This window comes from Rhopalosiphum maidis, chromosome 3 (assembly GCF_003676215.2).
Source record: "Rhopalosiphum maidis isolate BTI-1 chromosome 3, ASM367621v3, whole genome shotgun sequence".
NCBI lineage: Eukaryota > Metazoa > Arthropoda > Insecta > Hemiptera > Aphididae > Rhopalosiphum > Rhopalosiphum maidis.
The window spans coordinates 22134438-22160195 of NC_040879.1; the positions used below are offsets into that span (position 1 = coordinate 22134438).

General features: G+C 27.8%; 1 protein-coding gene across 1 annotated transcript in view; it reads left to right on the top strand.

Moving 5' to 3' along the window:
• The window catches only part of LOC113556078 (MFS-type transporter SLC18B1-like), a 32469-nt gene extending 10969 nt beyond the window's left edge, over positions 1 to 21500 (top strand). The window contains 13 exon segments of the mRNA XM_026960811.1: positions 6534 to 7088; positions 13052 to 13147; positions 13636 to 13709; positions 15032 to 15179; positions 15296 to 15364; positions 15465 to 15555; positions 15660 to 15814; positions 17269 to 17462; positions 18577 to 18672; positions 19424 to 19498; positions 19766 to 19859; positions 21302 to 21329; positions 21332 to 21500. Of these exon segments, the coding sequence (XP_026816612.1) occupies positions 6534 to 7088; positions 13052 to 13147; positions 13636 to 13709; positions 15032 to 15179; positions 15296 to 15364; positions 15465 to 15555; positions 15660 to 15814; positions 17269 to 17462; positions 18577 to 18672; positions 19424 to 19498; positions 19766 to 19859; positions 21302 to 21329; positions 21332 to 21489 (1833 nt within the window). The 3' untranslated portion in view covers positions 21490 to 21500.
• Positions 21501 to 25758: the final 4258 nt, after the last annotated feature.

A 25758-nucleotide genomic window follows, 5' to 3' on the forward strand; every position in this document is an offset into this window, starting at 1 on the left:
AAAATTAAAAAAACACAGTATGATTTTATTGTTATTCGATATTATATTATGTGTATTATTATGAATTCCATAGCATTATAAATGTATTATATTTTCTCTATAACGCGTGTATACCTATGATTTAAGCACTAAAATATGGTTTAGGTTATTATTCTATTTAATCATACGTGTACATAATTATAGATCGCTTTTATAGTCATATAAGTTAAAACTGTTATTAGCGAAAAAATCTGATTTTCTTATTGACCGTTTTGAATTTATTAATAAATTAGATTTTTCAACAAGTTTAGGGTTATGATGCCGCAGGTATTGTAGGAATTCTTGTAATCAATCCAGGGATCCTGGGATCACAAAAGAGGTCCATGATCGAATTCTGTAGGTCTGAGCGTACGATACTATACCCACAGTTAATTTATTACTATTAGGCAAATAACTTGTGCGGAGTTGTGGATGTATTATAATAATTAATAACGTTCAAATATTCCATTTATTTATATTATATAGGTATATATAATATTATTAGAAGTACCGACCTACATCTCAACTCACGGAGATACAAACAAAAACTTGTGTGTGTGTGTGTCTGTAATATAATATGTATCAGTCATTATACCAGAGTAATATATTAGTGATATTGTGTGTATAAGACTTATAATTTATAAGTGTGTTGTAAAATAACGTGTACAATGTACAAAACATACACGAATAAGAACATTATTACGACTCTGGTGGAGCCGTATATAGGATGACTGGTAGGCACATACTCGATGTATAGTGATTATGTTTATGTATATTGTATCTAGGTACATGGATTTTTGTTTTTGTTAAACACGAGCGGTTTATTATTCACGACCACTATGTATTTATCTGACAAAAACATACTTGTAGCATGTAGATAATAATAATATTTTATAAACCTATATATATATATATATAATTCACAATCATCCATTAAATCAAATAATGTTGCAGATAATTCCAGCGAGCACAGCGTTTGTTAAATTGTATTCCTGAGTAGGTACCTCGTATCATACATAATATTATATAATTATTTTATTTTATTTTCGTTGAACTAAAAAGTCAAGCACATACAGGGTGTCCCGCGAGGATTTACCCATTGCGATATCTCCTGAAATAATGAAGATATCATAATTCTGGTTTTTTAATAAGATTCACAGGAACAAGAACTACAAATATTTCATGTTTTAATTTATTTTTGTGTTTTGATAAAGAAGTTTAAAAAAATGTATTTTTTTATTTAATTATTTAAAAAAAAATTGAAGATAGCCATTTTGTAGAGTTTTTTTTTCTGAAAATATTGACGTTTTAACATTTTAATTTCATCAATTTCCTGGTTTTTAATATTTTTTCTAGTTTCGAAAAAAACTGCGAATTATTTAATACGATAGTGCCATAGTGCGATAGTGGTATCATTGTATCAAACATGTGGCCCGTTTGCTCGTACGGCTGGCGAACGGGTTTTTTTTCGAAACTATTTAATTATTTCAGGAGATATCGCAATGGGTAAATGCTCGCGGGACACTCTGTATAAATTTGTTACAGTTGATTTAGTATGACCCGGGTAATTTTAACAGTGAATGCGAACAAATTAATTTTTTTGCGGCATTTTTGATTCGATTTATAATTTATTACTAATAATAATTATATTATGTTAACTACCCATATTGTGTTTTTGACGGAGAAGATAATTGATATAATATTAATTAAATTGTATTGTTACGCGTTTATTATATCACAAATATACAATTATTATGCTTTGAAATTCAAAACGGGTGAATGTTTTAGTCGTTTTAGATTCTAAGCGCAGCGATAAATAAATCGGTTATTATAACCGCGTGGCGCATTTCCTATAATAATGTCGATTGCTGTAGTACAATCGTATACATTAGGTATACGTTACTCTCTATACTTACTTCTGTGGCTCGTGACATCATCTCGACAGCTAAAAACAATTATTTCGTAATTTTTATTCATGTAGATATTTGAATATTTTTCTAACAATTTACAGTAATAATACGAGTATAATAATGTACGCACATACGTAAACATAACACTCGTGTTAGTGCACGCTTGTAAATACAGATTTAAATGCAATATAGCTAGGACTTCGATCGACGTGGGTATTTATGGTTTATGGATATTTGTCTAACGATTTTTTTCAGGGAAGTGTATAGATAAAGATTTAGAATAGACGTACGTGTGACCTGTTCGTATACAGTATATCGGCAAACCTATTATATGTTTGTACACAATAGGTATATAATAAAACAAGTTAAGAATTCAGATCATAAAAAGTCGAAAAATAACCCATCATAATAAACAAACTATAAGAACTATAAATAAATATGCATATCTTTTGTTACGTATACGCCATTATATTATACATATTTTAACTCAAAAAAATTATTGCCATACATAGGTATCTAATATTGGACGTTCGTTTACTCCGTATATCGTTTTAAATTTTAAATTAATTTTCGTTGTATAGAACATGTAAAAACAATGCACAAAATTACGTCAAAACGTATTGACTAATCAATATTGATATAGTAAATGTTTCTCAATGAGCATTATTATTATAACTGTAGAAATTTAAAAAAATGTATCAATATACATATTGTTATAACACGTAACAATACTATTATGGGCTGCTAACATACCGACTCGATTGCGAAAGAATGTATAGGCAAAAGTGACTCCGACGAGGCGATTTTCTATTGTTGAACGATTATTATCAGTATTATAGGTTATCGTATACGCTCGAAATTTCGACTACGATAAATGCGTATATTTTAAATAAAAATATTGTTCTTAAATCATATATATATATATACGTATAGGGAAATGTGATCCTATACTTACCTAATTGGTATCAAATAATGAATATCCAATACGATGTGTATATGGATACATCACTACTTTTTATTTTATTTAGACAAGCCCTACTTTACTCAAAAATTAAGTAGTTGGTTTGCAAGTTGGTCAAAAAAAATAACTACACTGAAATATTATTATTATAATATGTATTACGTATACACTACACATAGAACAAACCCCAATAGATAATTTATCTATAATAATAGATAATTTAAAAATAGAACATGCACTTTTTTGTGTATCTATTTGTCTAAAATCCACTAAGCACTGTAAAATTTAAATCATTTAATTTAAACAAATGCACGCTAAATAAAATTGTATTTTATCCATGTAGATACTAATATCTAGTGAATTGTAGTAGAGTACGGACTATAAAATACGATTCGAATTCGCATTTTTCTATTTTTTATTTCATTCATTCGCAGAAGTGCATGCACTTTTCTCGGACCTTTTATACTGTATTTGTATAGGGTTTCCGTTTTTAATCAAACCACACTGGATGACGTGTTCATCGTAGAGTAAACTAATATAATATTATAATTATAAATGTCAATAAAATCACGTTAGATGTTTGAAGTGCTTGAACTTCAGACTGTGAAGCAACGAGTATACTATTTCTGTTTCGAACAGACAGGAGATACTCTTCCTCATAATATTATATTTATTACCCCTAACGGTTTCCTGTTAAGCGAATACGTAACAAGTAAAGCCGAAAATATGAAATCGTGTATCTATTTTAATTAACTGCCTAATTGTTATCATAGAAACTATCACCAGTACACCACCCTGCAGCATTATGTTATACCATTGTATTAGCACGAGGCTATTGATCCCAAGAAACGGCTTCTGAAGTTAATAATTAGTATCAACTTATATTATAATAATATATTTAAATCCGTGCTCTGTTTTAATTAAAAAGATTAGATTAAGTTCGAAACTTGTGTGTATCTTTGAGATTTTATTAAAGAAAATAATATGTTCTATGCTGTATGTATATTATAGAAACTTTTCGTAAGTACCTAGTTATACTACTTGGCTACTTAATTTATTTTAAATCCACCAAATTAATAATAAATTAGGAGTGTTTGTACATTTTTAAACTAAATAGGAAATATTTCATCGTTATTAAGTGGTATATCTAAATATTAAATAAATAATTAATTTTTATATTGAAAGATGTAACAGATGCAAATTACTATTTTTTTAATATTTATGATAATTATAGAAAAGGTACTTATAAATATTTCATTTAATATTCTTAAAATTCTGTTTAATCCTAAATTTAGTTCATGACTAAAATAAGAGTGATTTTACATTTTTGTTAAATTTATATAATATACATAGGTATTCATATTTATTTACGTATCTACCAGACACCAGTGCCGTACTTATGAATCTATTTCGGGGAATGGGGTCAAATCTTAGGTTTTGTTTTTTTAGTATAAAAACATATTTGTAAACCCATTGCGTTTTCTTACATCTAATTGTGTAAAATAGGTATCTGTATAAAGTTTTTCTACCTGTATAAAAAAAATAAGATATGAATAACAGTGCTGGTGCTTTTACTGTTCAGTAATATACACCTAAAAATTTAAATACCTATGAAAAAAGGTGCACCAAGCATGATCATCTCACTTTTTTCTTCAATAATCCAATCGTTTAAAATTTGATGGAAAATAATTTAGTTTAGTTAATCGCTGTATTACATGTACATGCATATAATATGCTGTACCTAAAATTGTAAGCTTATTTAGTACTGATGGGTAATTCCGAGTAGGGTGTTATTCGAATAAAATTGTATACAGGTCTATCTGTATATATTTAGATATTATTTTATTCGAATGTTTTCAAACATAATTCTAATACTAATGTGTTATAGTTATAGTATAATTCATATAAATTATAATATTGACAAATAACATTTTTTTACATTTTTCATTATGAAGTAAGTCTAGTCTACGTGCATGACCTAAGAATAAATATTAAATACGTTATTATTCTAGTAAACAGTCCTATTCTCAGTACCTATACTGGCTATACTATAGTGTCATCTAGCATAACTTAGTTATTCTGTATTAAAATTTATATTAACGTATATTAAATTAAATACATTTTTAATAATTTATTATTCTAACATTATGTTAATTTATATTATCTAATTTGTAATACCAACAACTATGAGCAATTTACTAAAATGCGACAAATTATCAGATGACATGTTTGAAAAAAGTGTGATTTTGAAATGTAATTTAAACTTTTTTAGTATGGATATTGAATATATATAATATTAATAATAATTTGTTATAGTTATTTATTTTGTTTTTGTTATTATTTTTTAACATTTACTATTATTTATTATATTGTCATTTTTCGTAATTACCTATTATGAAACTATTATAATGATATTGTGATTCATAATAATAAAACAACGATAAGATATTAAATATCTTTGCAATTATTAAGAATAAAATAAAATTTAGAATCACGTGACTTAAAATCCAAAGCTATCTATTATTTTTTAATAATTGCGTGTTTAAAATTCTAAATCATAATTCATAATATGTTTAATATTTAATAAAATATGATAAAAGATGATTATTCGAATAATTATATTTAAAAATTATTTAAATTATTTTTATTTGAATAATAATGTTTTCAAATTATTCAAATACATGTTTATTGGAATAATTTTAATAAAATATTCGAATAATTTTTTATTCTGATCAAATTTTATTTAAATAACCATCTAAATACAATTATATTAAAAAACGCTCTTGTCTGATAGGTATACGATATAATTTTTATCGTGATTATATATTTTGCGCTAAATTGCGATATTCTACCAATAAATCAAAAATACTTATGCAGTGTATTATATAATACGTAAACTGATTTGCTTGAATAAAAGTTCTTTTAAAGTTTTAATTATTTGCTATCATTTATTATTATGTACTCAAATAATTTTGCCATGTTACTATACAATTCAATCTACAGTAGTTTTGTATTATTTTTTAATACCTAGTTATATTTATAGAAATAATAAACATTATTTACATTAAATATTATATTCATCCATATTATACTATTTATACTCGTATACACTACAAACAGTGCAAACAGAACAATTGTAATGCGTTTTCGAATTTTCATTGTAGTTTGTATTTTGACGATTTATATAAATAGTTAGATATATGTAAATATAAACATGTACATGATAACTGATTATATATAGCCACAGTAATAATACATGTCTAATATCATATTTCACAATGCATAATATAATTTATACATAATTTCCGGAACAAAATAAAATGTAGTAGCAATGTAGCATTCACAAATATAATATAAACATTATTCATTAATAAAAATACATTTTTAATGATATATATTTTCAAATATTTTTTGTTATAATGGCTTATTGTGTAAAGGTGCATATTATAATATTATTTTGACCATCTTTCGGATACCATATAATATTGTACGAGCAAATGGGACAAAAAATGTTACCTATACAAATAAGGTGTACTCCATCACCTTCTGAGGACTTCCCCCACCTCCAATTCTCATTACTTTAACCACTGAAAACGGGCGGTATTAAAATTTTGTTTGTTTGTTTGTTCTTTACGTGCACGCAGTTCCAGAGCCTGACAAACCTACCATGTGGGCTGGAGTCCAACAACAACATAGCCACCGCGGGGGTGAGCATGGACGAAGAGGACGGTAGTGCGGACGATGACGAGCACATACGAACCGGCCGGTCCAACGACGACGATTACGACGACAACAACGTGGTCTCGACGTCGTTCGCTGGACCGTCCGAGGCGACCGCCGGCAAAGCGCTCATCAACGGCATCCGTAATGGTGGTGCCGGGGGCGGTGGAAGCGGGACCGGTATCGAAAAGTTCCGCATCGATTATCCGAAAAAATTCCACAACGCCCGCAGCATGTCGCTGTCCATGGAACGGAACGCTTACTGCGAACTGTGCCGGTTTTCGCGAAGTCCCGTGCCGTTTGACCGCGGCGGCGGAGGAGGCAGTGGCGATGGCGGTGAACCGGACGACCGCGACAAGGGCGTCCGCCGGTACTTTGGGTTCACCATCAAACAGTACATGGCGCTCGGTTCACTCGCGCTGGTCGACTTTCTCGGGTTTTGCTCCATGTCCGTCATGGCACCGACCTTTCCGAAAGAGGTACTTCTACACATTATATACTTTATATCGATATTAGATACCTATTATATATCTACAACAATGTATACACTTAAACGGATACCGGGCAGATTGCAGAACTGTTGCAGTACGCGCACATGTAGGCGGGCACGGGGCTTAGGGGTAAGGGGTTGTGGACTTGTGGTCCGGGCACTCGACACTTGAGTAATGTACGCGTAGATTTTCAGCTGCAGCGCGAATGAGATCAACGATTGTCTCTAGCGAAAGTCCCGACTGCAAGGCATATTTTTGTCACACTAGGACTATAGGTGAACAGAACACTGGAACGTTAAGTACGAGCGTATATAAATATATATTTTTGCATAGACAACGGTCGGGTTTGGTTTGCAAAGCACAGATAACAGTTAATTCTGCATTTTCAACATAGACCATTTCAAATCAACATGTTAATGAACTCAATAAATTTATCATTTCTTTTAAATACAGTTCATCTATTTACTATACGTATGTAATAATCTAGTATCTACCTTGTACAGTATAGATAAATCAAAATACATTTTGTCATTATAATTTATAAATATACAAATGAAATGATGTTCGTTGGTGACCACATAATTTATGTGTAAAAACGGATGGGCCGATTGGGTTCATTATTATTTTTTCTTTTAATGTTCAGTATTACATCACCCCGAATAACAGGATTGCTCGAGTGATAATGTGTCTGCTGTATTAGTTTATTAACATTTCAGACATTGAATAAATATAGGGTATGCGTTGTTATATCGTGTTCGATTGTTACTTCGAACGATGGTCATACGTTTCTTAGACCTGTAGAATAGAACTCAGAAAAATTTTAACATAATAGTCTAACAACCCAGTCGCAAGGCCGATTCGTATATAGAGAACCAACCAATTACTTTTTATAAAAATAGGATTATAAGTATTAATATCGTGAGTCGTTTGGTTTGAAAGAACGAGGAAGACGTGTTGAACAACCGAGATGTATATGCTTCTTAATAGTTCGACAGGCGGCAACTACTATACTTGAATGTCAATCGACAACGCTGCCAGTAACATTGGTTAGGTTAGGTTAGGTTAGGTTTTGTTACAACGCATTCATGCGCGGGATTGAAATAATAGATAATTTTAAGTGAACCGAGTTTTGAGGAGTTTGGGTTGTCGGAAGTGAATCAGTTTTGGCTTGACCCATTGTACTTATTTCCAACAAGTAACAAATGTTATCTTATTATTAGTAATTATGAGAAGCAATTTTTTTGGATATTTTCGAAAATAATATAATTTTCAACATCATTTTTTTTGGAATTGTGAATAAATAACTAAATTTTGGATTTTTGGTACCTAAATACTTTTAGCACAATTTTAGTAGTTATGGTTCAGTACAGTGGTGACTAGTGTGTTGACGATATAAACTATTTAGTATTTAATATGGACGTAAACATTTTCTAATATTTTTTTAACTCGGGGAGGAAAACGACTTTTTCATATCGATAATTATAAACTTAGTGTATATCAAGTTATGTCCTGTTTGAAGCATTCAGTCTTAAGCCTGTTAAAGTGAGAAAGAAAATGTGTGCGCAAACAAGTTCTAATACTATAGGGATTTTCGTCACAGGAAGCCAAAATATATGTGCGAAAATGAATTGTAGCCCAATAGATTTACTAGGAAAAATTATCGTATAATGGCGCGAAAATTATGAAAATATGATTTTGATTGATTTAAATTTTGTTATTTCTTCGCAATTCCGAAAATAAATCATTTATTAAATTCTGAATTGTGCATTTAATATAGTACGAGTACTACGTGTGCTTTAAGTAATGTTTATCTCAAACATACTTAAGAGGATTCTATAGGTTACCCGTGTCCCGCGATCCATATGTGTTATCTCCGTCTTAAACCATAGAACATCGTAAAATTGCACCGATTTTGTGTTGTTAGCTTTAATATTAGTGTGAATTATTGACCTATGATAAAACTTACAATATTAAGAACGTTATCTATTATCTATTGTAGGTTTTCTACGATATTTTAAATTTTAAGCTATTTATGAGCATTTTTATTTAATAGTATTCTGCATAGGTACTTATAACAGTAATAACTCGCTTAATAAATTGAAGTATCATAAAAAGCTGACGAGAAACAACAGATACGATTTGCACCTTTCAGTTTTATCATAGGTCAATCAATTCACTGTAATATAATATTAAATAAGCTAATAACACAAAAACGAATCTACTGAACGTCAATTTGTTATGCTGAACGTTTTGTTCACGACGGACACAACAAATGTGGGCGTGGCATTCATAGTTAATAGTTATATGCAGAAGCTCCGTTAAATTATGTTAATGAACTCAATGAATTTATCACTTCTTTCAAATGCAGTTCATCTATTTTAGTAACCCACTTAACGATAGTATGTGCTTCAAAAATTTCCTGGATTTTTCTTGCATTTCGAATACTCTGATGAACGTTAAAAAAGTATTTGAAGTGTAATTAAAATGACTATTTTATGGTTTCAACAGTACTAAAAATAAAAGCCTAAGTACTGTAGTACCTATTTACTTGTATGCTAAATTCTATATGAGAATTTCTCTGTTGTTTTTGTCTCATATTAATTTCAAAAAAATACATTTAATCAAAAAAATCATTCGTAAAAATTCTTGTCCCGAAGATCTCTCATTGATAAGTAAATACGCATTTGTCAAATGCGTACAGTCATATTCAATATTTATTAGAAAATTTATTCATTTCAAAAGTTTTTTTTTTAACGACTATGTGCAATATGCATCTATATTCGATGTTGTCGTCGTATTCAATTTCCGCGGATTCTACAACTCGGTCTTTTTAAATCGTAATATAATACTAATATCGTGTATATCCTAGGTTTTATAATAAGTATACGCGTTAATAATATACTCACGTCGGCCAGACGTCCGTGTGTCCGTAGATAAAACGCGACCACGTCGTTATCGTAGTTAGACTCTACAGGTCCACGTCAGACAGACGCGGGCTTACTATATATATTGTCTTTGCTGTCTGCCATACATGCCCACGTCCACTCGTTGATCACCGTCAACCCTTAAAATCCTGCACAAAGCACAACCGTATTATTATTTATATATACTGCGCAATATATTTAAGTTACCTACATTTACAGTTTTATGGGATTTCGTGATGGGTTTATGTGTACGCGGACTGCGGGACGATATCTATCCCCTTTTAGCGTTCCAAAGCGTATAATACAGCTTACTGTTTCGTTAGTACCCGTGGGTGGGTATCTACATAATAAAATATACTACGTACATATAGACTGTGTATAGTGGTATAGTATAATATGTAAATAACTGTACAATAATGTATAGAACGTATTGCCCGAGGGCTAAGGTTTCACGTAACGTAAACCAATCGATTTAGCCGATTTTGGCGTACGTGTACATATAATAAGGAAAAATAAGACACTAATACCGATTTTAATAAAATTTAATGTACATGGCAATATGTAGAAACTACAGAAATACGACGTGCTGTTCGGATTACCCAATAGGTACAAACACAGCATGCCATGACTCGTTTAATTTAAAATTACGATCGATGTACACGCCAAGGGCGGATTTACCTATGTGATAGCGGCCCTTGGTCGGAATATATTCTGAGGAATCCATATAAAATACATACAGTTTTTGATTATTAAATAATTCTTCCATTTTTTAAATGTGTAGAAAACAATTACTCGTTATCACTTTTCGTTAAATAATGACAAAATAATAATAACAACTACTATAATAGTCTATTTATATTATATGGGTAGTCTTTTAACTAACATTTTGTGTTCTAACTTTTTATTTTTTTTACTTAGTAAGGTGTAAATATTTATTTTCCGTTGTACTACGTCCGTCACAATAATGATGATTGATATTAGCGTTAATTGGTTTTAACATCGTTGAATACGTCGTTGACCGTCATATAACTATGACCTTTTACTTATAATTTCCGATCCACGTGTGTATATTTAGAAACACTTCGAAAGATAGAAACGATCGAATGTGTACAGCGATCACGGACGGTACAAGCAACCACTTGATTATTCTATAACAACCATAACACCGCTGTATTTAAATTTTAAACTCATATTGCACGCGTTAATACAATAGCACTAAATTGCAAAAATATCTATTTTTTTGACAAAAAATTAATTTTAATAGAAAAATAAATATTTATATTATTTATTTTTGGTATGTGTACATTTAAATTTTAAACACAATAAATGTTTGTATATCAATAGTTAAATAATTATGGAATTTTTTTTTGGGGGGGGGGGAAATATATTATAGGTTAACCATCCATTATATTTCGTTACTTACCTACTGAATATGTAGACATGTAGCAGTATTTAGTATAGTTTAGTATGACTTGTGACTTAGTGTTATTTAGTAATATTTACCATTCTAGATACGCTTAAACCTAGTCTAACCTATAGGGATTAGGGATAGTTCAAAAATGTACCACAATAATCACCACGAATATATGAATATATATAAAGATACTATATTACATAAATACGATATGAATTATGAGATGTATTTAGGTGGCAGGATGGGGTTAGTTTGGACATTAGGCGGTGACATTTTAATAGTAAACAATTTTTGGGTGATTTATTATTATTTGTTATATATAATACTACATACATGTATTTACTGTTGTCTGTTAGTTATTTTGTAGTGGTTCAAAAAATATTAGTCGCAGATATTTAAAAATTCCGCTATTGTCATTTTCTATGTACAATTAAATTTTAAAAATATTTCAATTACAAATTAGTCAATATTAATCTTACTTTTTCACCTCGAATTCTACGGTATGTCGATACTAGCTTATTGTTTGCATTATTTTTTTGCAAAAATTAGTTTAATCCGTCGAATTAAGAAATGAAATAATGTATACTATCCTTAGAAACCCAAACTGCTATTTTATGGATTTCTAATATGTATTAGTTTGTAATAGCTAATAAGTACCTACCTACGCTTGTAATAATGTAAATAATATTATCGAATTTGATATACTTAAATAGTTAAATATATATATATATATATATTAGTGCAGACAATATTATATATTACTAAACGCTATTTTCATAATGCAGTATATAGTATACATTATATATTTATATATAATGCATATGTACCTACTATTATTAATATACGATAGTAGTATGTATAAATATTTGCGTATTATGTACATGCAAGAGTATTTATAGAAAACTGATAACATTATACTAGTAGTAGGCGATAACGTAAATACATATTATTATATATGAAAACAAGAGAGTCATCCTAAACTTATGGCATCCAACTATTTTATAACAGGTAAAACTAATATATAAATAACTTTACCGTGACCACCAACCTACCATGTTCTAAAGGGGTAGTTGTTAATGGGGATGGGCGTCACTAATCCTCACCGCTGATTAATATTGTAGTATTATTGAACAAGACATAACAGGAAGCACAAATACGAGTACGAAATATTATAAAGTTACATTTCTATTAAGAAAAAACAATATCCTAAAGTAGTCTAAACATTATAGTTTATTGGTAATTATTAATGATTTATAATCAGCCCCTGTACAAACTATCGATATTTTTATGCACAATGTATCTATTTATAACAGATAGTATTAGATTCTATCAAGCATTTTATTTATTTATTTGTATATTTACATTGGTGGACTCAGTTACAATAAATTATTATTATATCTGATGGCATATAAAAAGTGTACACATTTATTTTGTTAATTAATGCACAATTCGGATTTATACTATATTTGTAAGACCGCAATTGTGTGATTAAATGTGAAAGATGAATAATGAAATATAAGTGTTCGGTTATGATTATCTTACTGAGCAGACAATATAATAATTTATAAATGTGATGATAAACGTACAATCAAACTTTTTTATTATTTTTTCAGGCTGAAAAAAAAGATATGACAGTTTCTGAAGCTGGTCTTGTTTTTAGTTTTTTTGCTTTGATAATGTTTTTACTCTCTCCAGCAATGGGATCGATAGTAAGTACAAATTTTTTTATATACATAAATATACTTGATATTGATGTCTAATAAACTATCACCAATGAGTGATTGCTTCCTACGCTAGATTTATGTGACATTTTATTGTATATATAGTTTTTTATTTTAACAAAAATGTTCAAAAATTGTAATTAGTATGACATTATACTAACTATATTTTTTTCATAACTATAACGTGAAACGCATTAGCGCATTGATAAATCAAAAAATACTATAAGTTCCACTCCTTCCTTCAAAACAAAAAAAATTATTATAAATAAAAGAATTAAATTGAAATAAGATTTTACAAAAATATATACATTGTTATGACAATAAAATATTTAAGCTTTTTTTATTGAGATTGTTTTAAATTAAATCATTTTCTGTTATTTGATTTACACGCTATACGTATTTACAGATATAGATAAATATAAAATGTATTTGTTAATACCATAATACCTACTATAAAATTTAAATGTTTTTTATAGATGCCAATATTTGGTACAAAATGTTTGTTTATATCAGGGGTGTTTATCTCCGGAGTATGCAATATGCTGTTTGGGTAAGTACACATTGTGTTATTATATAAAGTATATAGGCACTATTGTTTTTTTATATTGATTATTATTGATTTGAAAATATTATTTTTATTGGTGAGTTTAATGTATGAGGGTGTAAACGTTTATAACACAGACAAAATATAAATAGACTGGGTAGGTAGAACATTAGTGACACTGTTGGTAAATTATTCTTAAATTCCTTACAATTTTATTTTTTATAGAGTATATAAAACAATATTCATATTATCTTTAGAATGAATATAATATATATTGATATTTACTCGATATTTATTATTTACAAACAGATACAGGCTTGTCAAAACGGTTGTTATATAATTACCATTTTTTTACTATGTCAATAATACATTTTGACCAACTTGTTAATGTTAAATATTCAAGTATAATAAACAAACTACAAATTAACTATTTAAGAGTTAAAACACTTAAAATTGCATTAGATTATAGGTATATCTATATAAGCTAAACGTATATGCTGCTATGACGAACTATATAAATTTAAGTTTTTTAATTTATCAAAAACAAGTAAACAAACTATTATGGAGTCTTAAGTTGTTTAAACTTTAAATATTCGAAATAAATTGTAGTTCTCGTAGCCCAAACTACGAGTACAGTTGTACAGTTTTAATTCAGAATAAAATATTTCAACTAACTCACCAGTTAGTTAACAATTTATATTTATCGTAAGATTGATGAAAATTACGCCTAGTGCAGACCATCTTTAAAAATCAATATTACGTTCGTAATACATTTAAGTACATGAACAATGGACTGATGTCGTTGGTAAGGATGCTAAAATCACTTTACTTCTAACAGTTTTTAGATTGAAATATTAATATTTGTCTATTCCATTGGAATATTTTCTAAATTATTTTTGGTTATCTCAGAGAATATTATTATAAACACTTTTTTTATAACATTTATTGGAAATCATATAGTAATACTTATGTGATGTCACATTTGAGACTTAAAAATACAATCTCCGCAGATATGTCAAAATTACCTTTATGCACACAGGGTAATAGTAACCGATGATAACAAAGAAATAATTTTATTGCTAACATGTAAAATAATAAAACAAAATAGTTTATGAAAAGTATAAATAATATATAATATAATATAATAGTATAAATATGAATATACAAAACAAACATTGTGTAACGGAAGAAAAACATTCAATAGTCTCAAAATAATATGTAACATCTAGAATTTAGATGATTATAGACACTTACGTAACATAATTTTTAAATGCTTTGACTTGTCAATAATTAATAATAATAGTTTTATCGTTGGGATATTATTACAGGCTATTACCAATGGTACAAGATAACTTCCAATTTAAAATACTATGCTTTATAGTACGAGGACTGGAAGCAATTGGCGCAAGTGCATTTTCTACATCAAGTTTTGTTTATGTCATCCAACTATTTCCAGAAAACGTCAGTAGCGTTTTAGTAAGTTTTCAATATTCATTGGACATATCATACACAATTATTATTATAATAATTTTTAAATGTGGCATGAATTTTTCGTGTAACTATCACTTTTTTAACACATTTTTTTTTTTAAGGGCATACTAGAAACATTTGTCGGTTTAGGTATGAGTGTCGGACCTGCAATAGGAGGATTGTTGTCATCGGTAAATGAAATAATATTAGAATAAATATTCTGATTTATAAATATACTTATTTTAAGCAAATTTCCACTCTTCAATTAATTTTGATTTTTTTTCCATGTAGGTCGGGGGTTATGCAATGCCATTTTTCGTTGTGGGTCTCTTAATGGTGGCTACGGTGCCACTGCATATTTACCTCATGCCTCCAATTAGAGGTAATCAATTTTCTTTTAATATATTTTGTATATAGTTTTTGTATATATTACCTAAGTGTAATAATTGATATAATATACGTTTATGTGTTGAATTATTAAAATAGACGATGTAAAAGCATCGCAAGCTGTTGGCAGCCGATCCAAAGGTATAATTAAATTACTCATAATCCCGTCAGCTTTTGTTGTCGGCGCTGTCATTACGGTCACATCCAACTTTTGGGCATCACTCGATCCAACGCTCGAACCACACTTAAGAGAGGTATAATATAAATACAATTATTCCGTATACGTTGACATATTTCATTACATTATAGCAATGGCGTTTCGAATCCATACTTTTGTCAACTTACAGCCCATGCATGATTTAGGTACTTTTTGTTTTGTTTGTCGAGTCAAACAAACAACAACTATTCTCTCGGGAATAACACTTCGTCACAGTAATGACGATAGTAGGTATTTTTAGTGATAACTATACTAATAACTTGTATGAAATCATATAGAGACTAATTTGTAGTTAATTTTTAATTTACAAGTACGTTCATCTGTAAGTTTCAACACACATTTTATTTACCATCGTTATAACTCATAACCTATTTAAAATATGTCTCGTATAGTATGCAAATTATATACATTTATACTTTTATAGCATCAGTATTTTTTTAAATATACATATATTATACCGCATGGAAAATTATATAAATCATACAACAAAAGATCATATTACAAAATATGATGTATATTGTGTATATATATATAGTAAAATTATACATTATAGTACTATAAAGAGTGTCTCAACACTTTTGTCTTCATCTATATATTTTTTTTAAACTAATATTTTTAAATATGATTTTGAAAAATTATTATTATATTTGCAGAGATTAATTTCTCGTCTTAGTCTATATATACGGACTTGTTTGTGCAAGGTTTATGAATTTATTTTAAATATTAAAATATAGTTATGTAAGTTTTAATATTAGGCAGGAGGCAAGTAGAGTAATAGTAGTTGAGTAATAGGTTTATTATTATACTATAACCGTTAACCATGTACATGTATACTTACTTATATCTATATTTACCTATCTAATATAGTATTATGATATTATACGCATCGGCTGCTTACACATTTATATAAATATATAATATAATCCTTATATCTTGCCTAAACTTAAACAGACCTTTATAACTCCTAAAATAATAATAATATAAAATATTAGAAATTCAAAGCTTATAGTTTTTGTAAATATTTACGTAAATTAGTTATATGAATTAACTACCAATCTGAGATTTTTAAAACATATTTTTATTTTTTTTTTATTTTAAGTGTAACATTACTTACAATTATAATACTTTTAACTCTCTAATACAGTAATGTCAAAAAATATTAATGTAAATTATTGCCAGGATTAAACACGTCGAATGTGTGAAACAACCAAACAACCAGCGATAATACAAATATATTAAATATTTCACTTTATTATAGTTAATGACATATATTAAAACAAAAGTTTGGTGAATTTATATCTATTATTTCAAGAAAGTCATTTGAACTTTCTCCAAATTAAAAAATGATAAGCTATCAAGTATAACTCATTTAACTTGAATTTATCCTGAGATAATAAATAAATGTATGCAACTTTGTACGGAACAATAAAAATTATTTGATGAACTATAGATTTTTTTTACAATGTGTACTAAAATAACTGAATTTCACAGATGGGCTTATCAACTCACGAGGTTGGACTCGTATTTTTGTTTTGTTCAATATTGTACGGAGTATCAAGTCCATTTTGGGGTTACATTGCTGATAAGTACAATAACCATTGGTCAATGATGGCCGTCGGATTGTTTTCATCAGCTATCGGACTATTCATCTTAGCTCCTCTTCCGTGGTTCCCAGTGAATCAAGAGTAAGATAAATAATAAATATCTAAATCATAGTATACACCACCGTAAAGTATATTTTTCATCTAAATTAATAAAATATATTAATTTGCCTTATCAATTATCATCGTACGTATACTTAGCTATACATGCCTACATAATTATAAATAATCACATAAACCGTAGAGCTTTTGATTTAGTTTTTAATCAGTAAACTATTATAGAAATGATGTTTATGCAATTGATGCACATTATAGCAGAATAAACTAAAAAATATAATGACTTAACTGAATTTTTTTAAGTTTCAGCGAGATTATATAAAAAAAAATAAAGCTAATAATTTATAGCTATCTTCCGCATTAAGAGTATAAAAAAATAGATCTGTAATTCCTCTTTATTTTATTCGTAGTTTGTTGTTACGTACCATTTGTTATTATTCCGACGAGTTGGCAAAACTAGTATAATGACGTATTTAGATTGAGGATGGACCGTCTTGGTCCAGAGAGATTTGTCGTGTGTATAGTATAGTGAACGTTTTCAGTTTGTGTTTTTAACACGAATAAAAGAAAACAATTGTCTATGGAACAAAAAGCTAATATTATTTGAAGACTAGAATAAACTCATATGAAACGTCTAGGACCTTTGAAACTTAAGTTAAGTTCGCTATGTAATATAAATGTAAAGCTGTTCATAAAATAAACAGTACATCTATATAATTTAAAAATTTAGAATTAAATACTACAGAATATTTATATTCAAAATTTAGTTATACAGACGGTAAATTATCGTGTGTTTATATTATATAGTTAAATTACTTAGACATACTGTTAATGTAACGTGTAAGCTTATTCTTAAATTATGTACAATTGCAATCGTCGGTAATACTGTTAATTATATGTGATATAACTGTTCAACGGACTAAAGAAAATATTGGTCACAATAATTGAATAATACCATTATTCATAAAACTAGGTTTAAAAAAATGTAATTATATATTTTAATGAAATTATGTAGGTGCGTTTAAGTAAAATATATTTTAATAACCGTGTAAAAAAACCAATTATTATTATCTATTGTTTTGTGAGCGTTGTATGTATATATCAAATAATTATTTTGAATGCAATATTTAATACTTTATAGCATTTTATGGTTGAACCTCGTCGGACTTGGAATTTTGGGCGTGTCAGCGTCGTTAACAATGATGCCAGCATTTAACTTCATTTTATCAAGTGCAATGTAAGTTACACGTAAAGGCATATATTATATTACTCATATAGTCATAGGAATTATCTCAATTTATTTGAGTGGTTGGGGTGGGGGAGGGCTAAACAAATTTAGGTATTCCAAATAGCTCAGTCGTGGAGAATTTACCACAGGTTATGTGCCACATTTTATCAAAACATTTTTATATACTCAATAATAATTGACACTTGTCCCAGGAGGATGTATATAGGTTGTACCCCACATACACCCATCTACCATGAAATAAACTACAACGATAAATAAGAAATTATAGGAAATAATGGTAACTATAAAATCAAAAAGAAAATAGTAGGTAATGGAAGTAATGGATGGTACACTGAATTGAGATAATATTATATTAAAATGTCAGCACACTATATATATTTTTTGTTTTCTCTCTATGAGCCACGCGAGACATAGCAAATTTTCGTTCAATAGATCCAATCTATAGTGTTTTTTTTTAAAATATTAAATTGAATTGACCTATTTACAAACTTAATATTAAGAACATTATTCTTGTTTTACAATAGAGTTTTTACGATATTTCAATTTTTCTGTGTCATGTTGGCCTTCCCTGTTATAGACTATAGACATAGTGTAAGTACACTAATCAACGTATTACAGCGTTATGCATTGGTACACGTCGGTATACATTATACCTATACGTCTATACTGTACATTTAATAATAATAATAAATATCTAATAATGATTTAATTAATTATACATGGACACATATGTTTTTAGAGAAAATGGATTTCAAGAAAGCGTTTCTACATTTGGAACTGTCGCCGGATTTTGGTCCTCGGCCTATTCACTTGGGTACCATAACAATAATATAATTATTATTAAATAATGTTAAATCTCAAATATTTTTAAGACATAATAAGTTAAGACATGGATTTAAGAAAATCTGTTATTGTAACCGTACACTTTTCGTTGGTATATTTAACAGCGTTATTGTCTATGCTTGATAATATTTGTCTCCTATTATTGCGGCATGCACTAATTGTATTGAATATTTTAACTTGATATAATATACTATTTAAGAAAATAAAATGTGCCTAACATGTTTTTTCATCATTTCAGTGATATGACCGGTCCATCGTTGGGAGGCGTTCTTTTACAACATTTCGGGTTTTCTATATGTATGACTACAATGGGTCTGTTTTGTTTAGTAGTGGTAAGAAAAAAATACTAATTTCAGCGTTAACTATTTTATTATTTACTGTGCAAAAGATGTATCACATTATTATATCATTGTAGTCAGAGTTAAGTTATTTTTAAACAAAAAATACTACAACATTTATAACTAAACATAGACGTTTATCTAGTATTTAAAATATCTACGTGTTTCATAATGTTATAATTGTGTTTTTGTGTATCTAGAAATATCTTGTGCCATAGCTAAGGGGAGTGCCAAAGTATAATTAGTAATTATCTATTACTATCGAACGAGTAATATATATTATGTGTCATGCGCGGTGCACGGGTGCGTGGGGAAAGCGTTTTCTTTATCGTAAATTATAATTGAATTCATTGGACAATTCGATTAAAAATATGGAATGTTTTATTAATTTTATCGTAAAGGAACAATTAACTTTTAATTATTCTTTTAAATAATACACATCCAAATCGAACAATATAACACAAATGCATATTTCAATTATAAAGTTTTTTTTTTATTATTATTTATTTTATTTGGTATAAACAATCTATACAGTTTATTACGTTGAGCTTATGTGATAAGAGAAACAACAACAAAAAAAAAACATTACGTGATGGGTATGATTTAAGCAACCACCCATTAGTGGCTCTTGACTTAAAGATAAAAAATTTTTTTTTTATTTATTATTATAATTTAGTTTTATTGTATGAAAAAGTTAAACATTAAAGTTTTGTAGTAGATCGCGGCACCACTTCCTTTTTAACCTTCGGGTAGGATTACCTGTTAATGTGAGGACGGAAAGGTTTTTTATGAGAGGATTAGGATGATATTGAAGTCGTTTATGAAAACGAGTGTAAAAAATACGTGCTTCCTCCTCTATAAAGTTTATAAAATAATAAATTATAATCGGTTTATTGTAAATTTTTAATTATTATTATGTCCTTTTAAATAATTATTTTTTTCATTCGTTAAATAGGTACACTATTTAATTTTAATCTTTACTCATGATTTAATTATTTTGGATAACTGATTAATTAAGTTTGGCGATGCTCAAGCATAAATAAATACATAATCTGCTTATATATTTGCCTCAAAATGTATTAAACTGTTCAATAAAAAGTATTTTAACCTCTCGTATTAAAGTAAAAGTATTAGCAAATATTTATTTAAGTAACCTCAACTTTTCTTCCACTCATAATGAAACGAATAATAAAGATTAATAAAGATTAACGATATCATTATGACATTTAAACTTTACTTTTTTATTCGTATTTATGAATAAGGCGTTTTTTTTTTTTTTTGCTCTATAATTTTACAAACAAATAAACTATTGAATACGAAATATAAAACAGTTTTAAACATTAAACATTTATAATGAATATCTTTAGTTGCATAATAAACGATTATGGGTTACAGTTATGTACGTACCATGTATTTATTATATTCATTTTTTTTAGGGTGTGATTACGATTGGGTTTTTTGGGCTTATAAAAAAAAAAAAAAACGTCCAAGAACGATGTCGGACAAAAGTCCGCTAAACGATCCCAGAATTATACATCCACGGTATAATTCGCTAAACGACGATCGCGGTGGATCAATGTTAATTTCAAATTTTTCAACTAAAACCGAAACCACTGAAGTGTAAATTAAATCTGTGAGTAGCATATTATGCAATATTTAACTACTTCTTTTTACGTATTACTATGTAAGAAAATAACATAGCTAAATAGTATCTGCAAGTTATTAATAATAATTTTGTATTTCAGGTAAATCGTTCTACCTGTGTCGAAAGTTCCATTCCATATTTGTTCATTGTTTTCGGCAAAAGGAGGATTCATTAATAATAGTTTATTTTTAGATAATATCTTTATTATTCCAATTAGTAAATAACTTTAGTTGATAAATTATTTTACTTCAGAAATAACTAAACTTGACCTTTACATTTTTTCGAAAAATATATTTTATAGTATGTAAAATTAAAGATTTAGTATTAACTATTTTAAACTATATTATTGCTAATTTTATGTGAATTATATAAGTATTTTTTTTTAGTATATTTTTATATTATACTAAATATTGCATTTTAAATTGACTGATTTCATGAATCACAACAAATAAAACAATATTTTGTTTGTAAAAATAAATATTAATACATAATATTACTTTATAATGTAATACTTACTATATTATATGAGATTATTGATTGTTAATATTTTAATTGATTTAAATATTAAGTCAAACCAACAGCATGAGAAATAATAAGGTATGGTTTAAGATTATAGATTAAATTTGATTGCCATGCGTCGTAATAATACCCAAGTAGTTGTATAATGTATTGCATATAATAGTAGTATGATAGGTACATTGATACCTGTATAACATTAAATATAGAACTAAAACCCCTAAAACTGTTGTAGAAAACTTTTGAATAAAATGCGAGTGTTTTTAACTTGGCTACATACAGTTAATATAACGATATACATTGATGAATATCTGTTGGGGATGTTGAGTGGACCGCATACCCTGGAGGTTTTTATTACTTCAGTTATTGTTCACGTATTATATATATATACATACATACATACATAGTTTTAATGTTTTAAATGTTTTAATTCATTTCCTCCCGGAAGCATTATGAAAACCACCCCTGTAATAAATCATGTAGCAAATCATTTTTACGTAGGTACGTGGTAACCGCAGAATCAGAAGTGCGTGCATAATTCAATGCATTTAAGTATAAAACAATGGTTTTCAACATTTACTTTTCACGACGACGTTCCAATTTTAATCCAATTAATGGTGACTTAACCATATAATTTTAACCAATTAATTAAGTTTTGAAAAACTAATAAAAAAAACAATTTAAATCTATGTTGATTATTATTTATTATGTTTATTTTTCGTGATACCGTTTTAATAACAAAAAAATATAAATTTACATAATTAAAATTGGTTTTTTGTTATGAAGGTACCTAAACGCTTAAAATAAGTACGTACTTTTTCAATTATAAAAAGTGCATAATACATTGTAAATTGTAATATTAATAATATTACTTATTATATTATACCTACTAGTAAGATTTTAATTTTTTTTTTTTTAATAATATGATTTAAATTAAAATACAGTTCTGATGACTGAAAATAAATGTTATAAATAATTAATTAAGTCATAATGTAAAACATCTTTCTGTAATTAAAACGTAAAATATTTTGAAAAATAATTAGCCTTGACCAATTTTATAAGACTGCAGCTTATACGTCTCAGTGGTGCTGAAGTCCATGTTTCAGATCCTACCTCTTTTTTGAAAAATGTGGCCATATTATATTATCATTTATCATCATAACTTTATTATTAATAAATGTATATTTTTACAATCCCTCCATCCAAATTGAATATTTTTTTACACCAATGGGTATGGGTATTGAGGCCATGAAGTTTTGAAATTGCCCGACCATATTTTAATAATTTCGGCGCCACTATACGTACTATACGTACCTTATACAACGTTGAATATATTATTAAAAAAGAACGGATTTAAATGTAAAATGCATTTTTTTCTGAAAATATTGCTTTTCTAGCACAAAGTTCATTTTATACATCAAGAAATTAAAAATATAATTTTTTTGTTACATTTTTTGATATCGTTAGTGCATTTTTAATGTTTTTAAGTCATTTTTATATAAAAATGTATAAAATTCGATAAGAATTAAGCAACACCTGATTATACAGTGCTATTATGAAATACAAGATAAAAGTATAACGAATGTATCTATCTAAATTGTATACTCATTTTCAGAATACAAATAAGATAGGAGAACTAGAAGATGATGAAAATAATACAAGTAATTAATACATATAAGAATAAAAATTTATATAGTTAAACAAATTTAAAAAGTTAAACATTTTTCAATGTTAAAAATAATTTTAAGAACATTTTTTTAGTGTATTTTTAAAAAAAATTCTGTTATGAGTGAATTAAATTGTATTTTTTAAGGCATTTTTCTTGTTTTTTAGAGTACCTATTTAAATCTGTTTCCTAATTATTATAATTATACAAATAGGTATGTATTAGAAGTAGCTAATAATCGTAGGAATAGACGTATATAATATTATATATATTAAATATTTTATATATTATAATGCCTATAAACCTAGATACCTACTATCCTTATGAAATTAAATAATAATTAATTAATTACTTATTCAAATGTCACTCGTAGTTTTTGGAGTACCTATTCCCATTAAAATCCTTTTAATACATTACTCGATTAGTCGATTACTCAAAACTCGATTTCGCGATAAACTCACCGTATATAATTCTTAGCTTCTTTTTCTTGTGTTGCTTCAGTTTACCGTGATTATGATAACGTTTTTACTAATAACTTGTCTAATAAATTATATGTATATAATTGATTATTTGACACTCATTAGACGGTCAAAACAATGGGATATTTTCGTACAAAACTGGCCAAAATTAAATTTTTGCGAATGAATTTATATAATAATATTAAGATATAATACAAAAGTATTTACTATTTATTTAATATTTAATATTTATTTAATATCTTTGATTTCACCATATCGACAATGAAATGTTATTACTTTTGTCGCTACTGCAACGCCTTAGGTTTTAGAACATAACATTACAAATGCATCGGTAAAAAAAAGTCAACTTTAATTTTGGTTAGTTAATTTTGTTTCCCATAATAATATATCCGTATTATATATTTTCTGAAAATTTATAATTACAACGCAATGTTTAATCATTGTAAAAACAAAATGTTCCTACCTAAAACGTATTTTTCTAGTAACTACAAGTTATACAACTATATGGAAATTAAAATTAATACATAATTTATAAACTTAAGCGCATTCAATACAGACTGTTTTTAAGAAGTTCAATATAGGCAATCCTCTAAGTGCTAGCGTGAGTGTCGTGTAAATGTATGCTTAGTAAGTGATCATTAGTGTGTGCGTACTGCGTAGTGAGTGTGTGTGTTGTAACTGTAGTGTCAAAGAAATAGTAGAGCGCTCCCCTACTTGCGCACACTTGTCAATAACGCGCTATACGAATATTAATAATTAGGTTTTTTTTTTTTTGTTGTGTGTATTAGTATTTAGTATCAATCATTTGCCAATTTGCAAACCTACATTAATTCATCCGATACAATTTTTAAAACATATTTGATATGTCGTAAAGTTTATTCGAAAATGACTATCTTCGATATTTTACACTAATATTATTCAAAATTTAAATTTTAAGATACTCAATATTCAAAACTTATTTAGAAGAGTTTAAGAGTTAAATTTCAAAAAAGTGAAAAGTCGTTTTCTAGTAAGCGAATTGAAATATATTCTGACTGTTTTTAGAAGTCTTATCCAATTACATTTATGGAATATTCGATGCGATTGCCATAAGATATGTCTATTTTAGTGTATAACTCAGCCTTCATGGAATCCTCTTAACATTGAAAAACATTTTGATCCTGATTATTGGGCTATTACGATTAAATTTCACTTTTATTCGTACCTATAGGAGGTATAAGTATATTATATCTCCATTTAAAGTGCAAGACAATAATGTGCGAATAGTTTAAATTTTATTTTGGATAGGATAGTCGCGGCCGGCATTAAGTTATATACTGTGAAACTTATGTACACGGGGCTCTAAAAATCTTGAGAAGTCGCATCACAGTAAAAAAATCATCGACCGTAAACAATGTTTTTTTTTTTTTTGGAAATTATTATAATTAATAAAAGCGCTATTTTTCGATTCGATTCGAGATGATATATGAATAGTTTTTTACCTGTAAAATATCGGAGCCGAGTTAACAATAATCACCCATTCGAATTATCCGATTGTGTCCGTTATAGAGAGGTTTCATTGTTCACGCGTAATGGATGGTTTCGTTT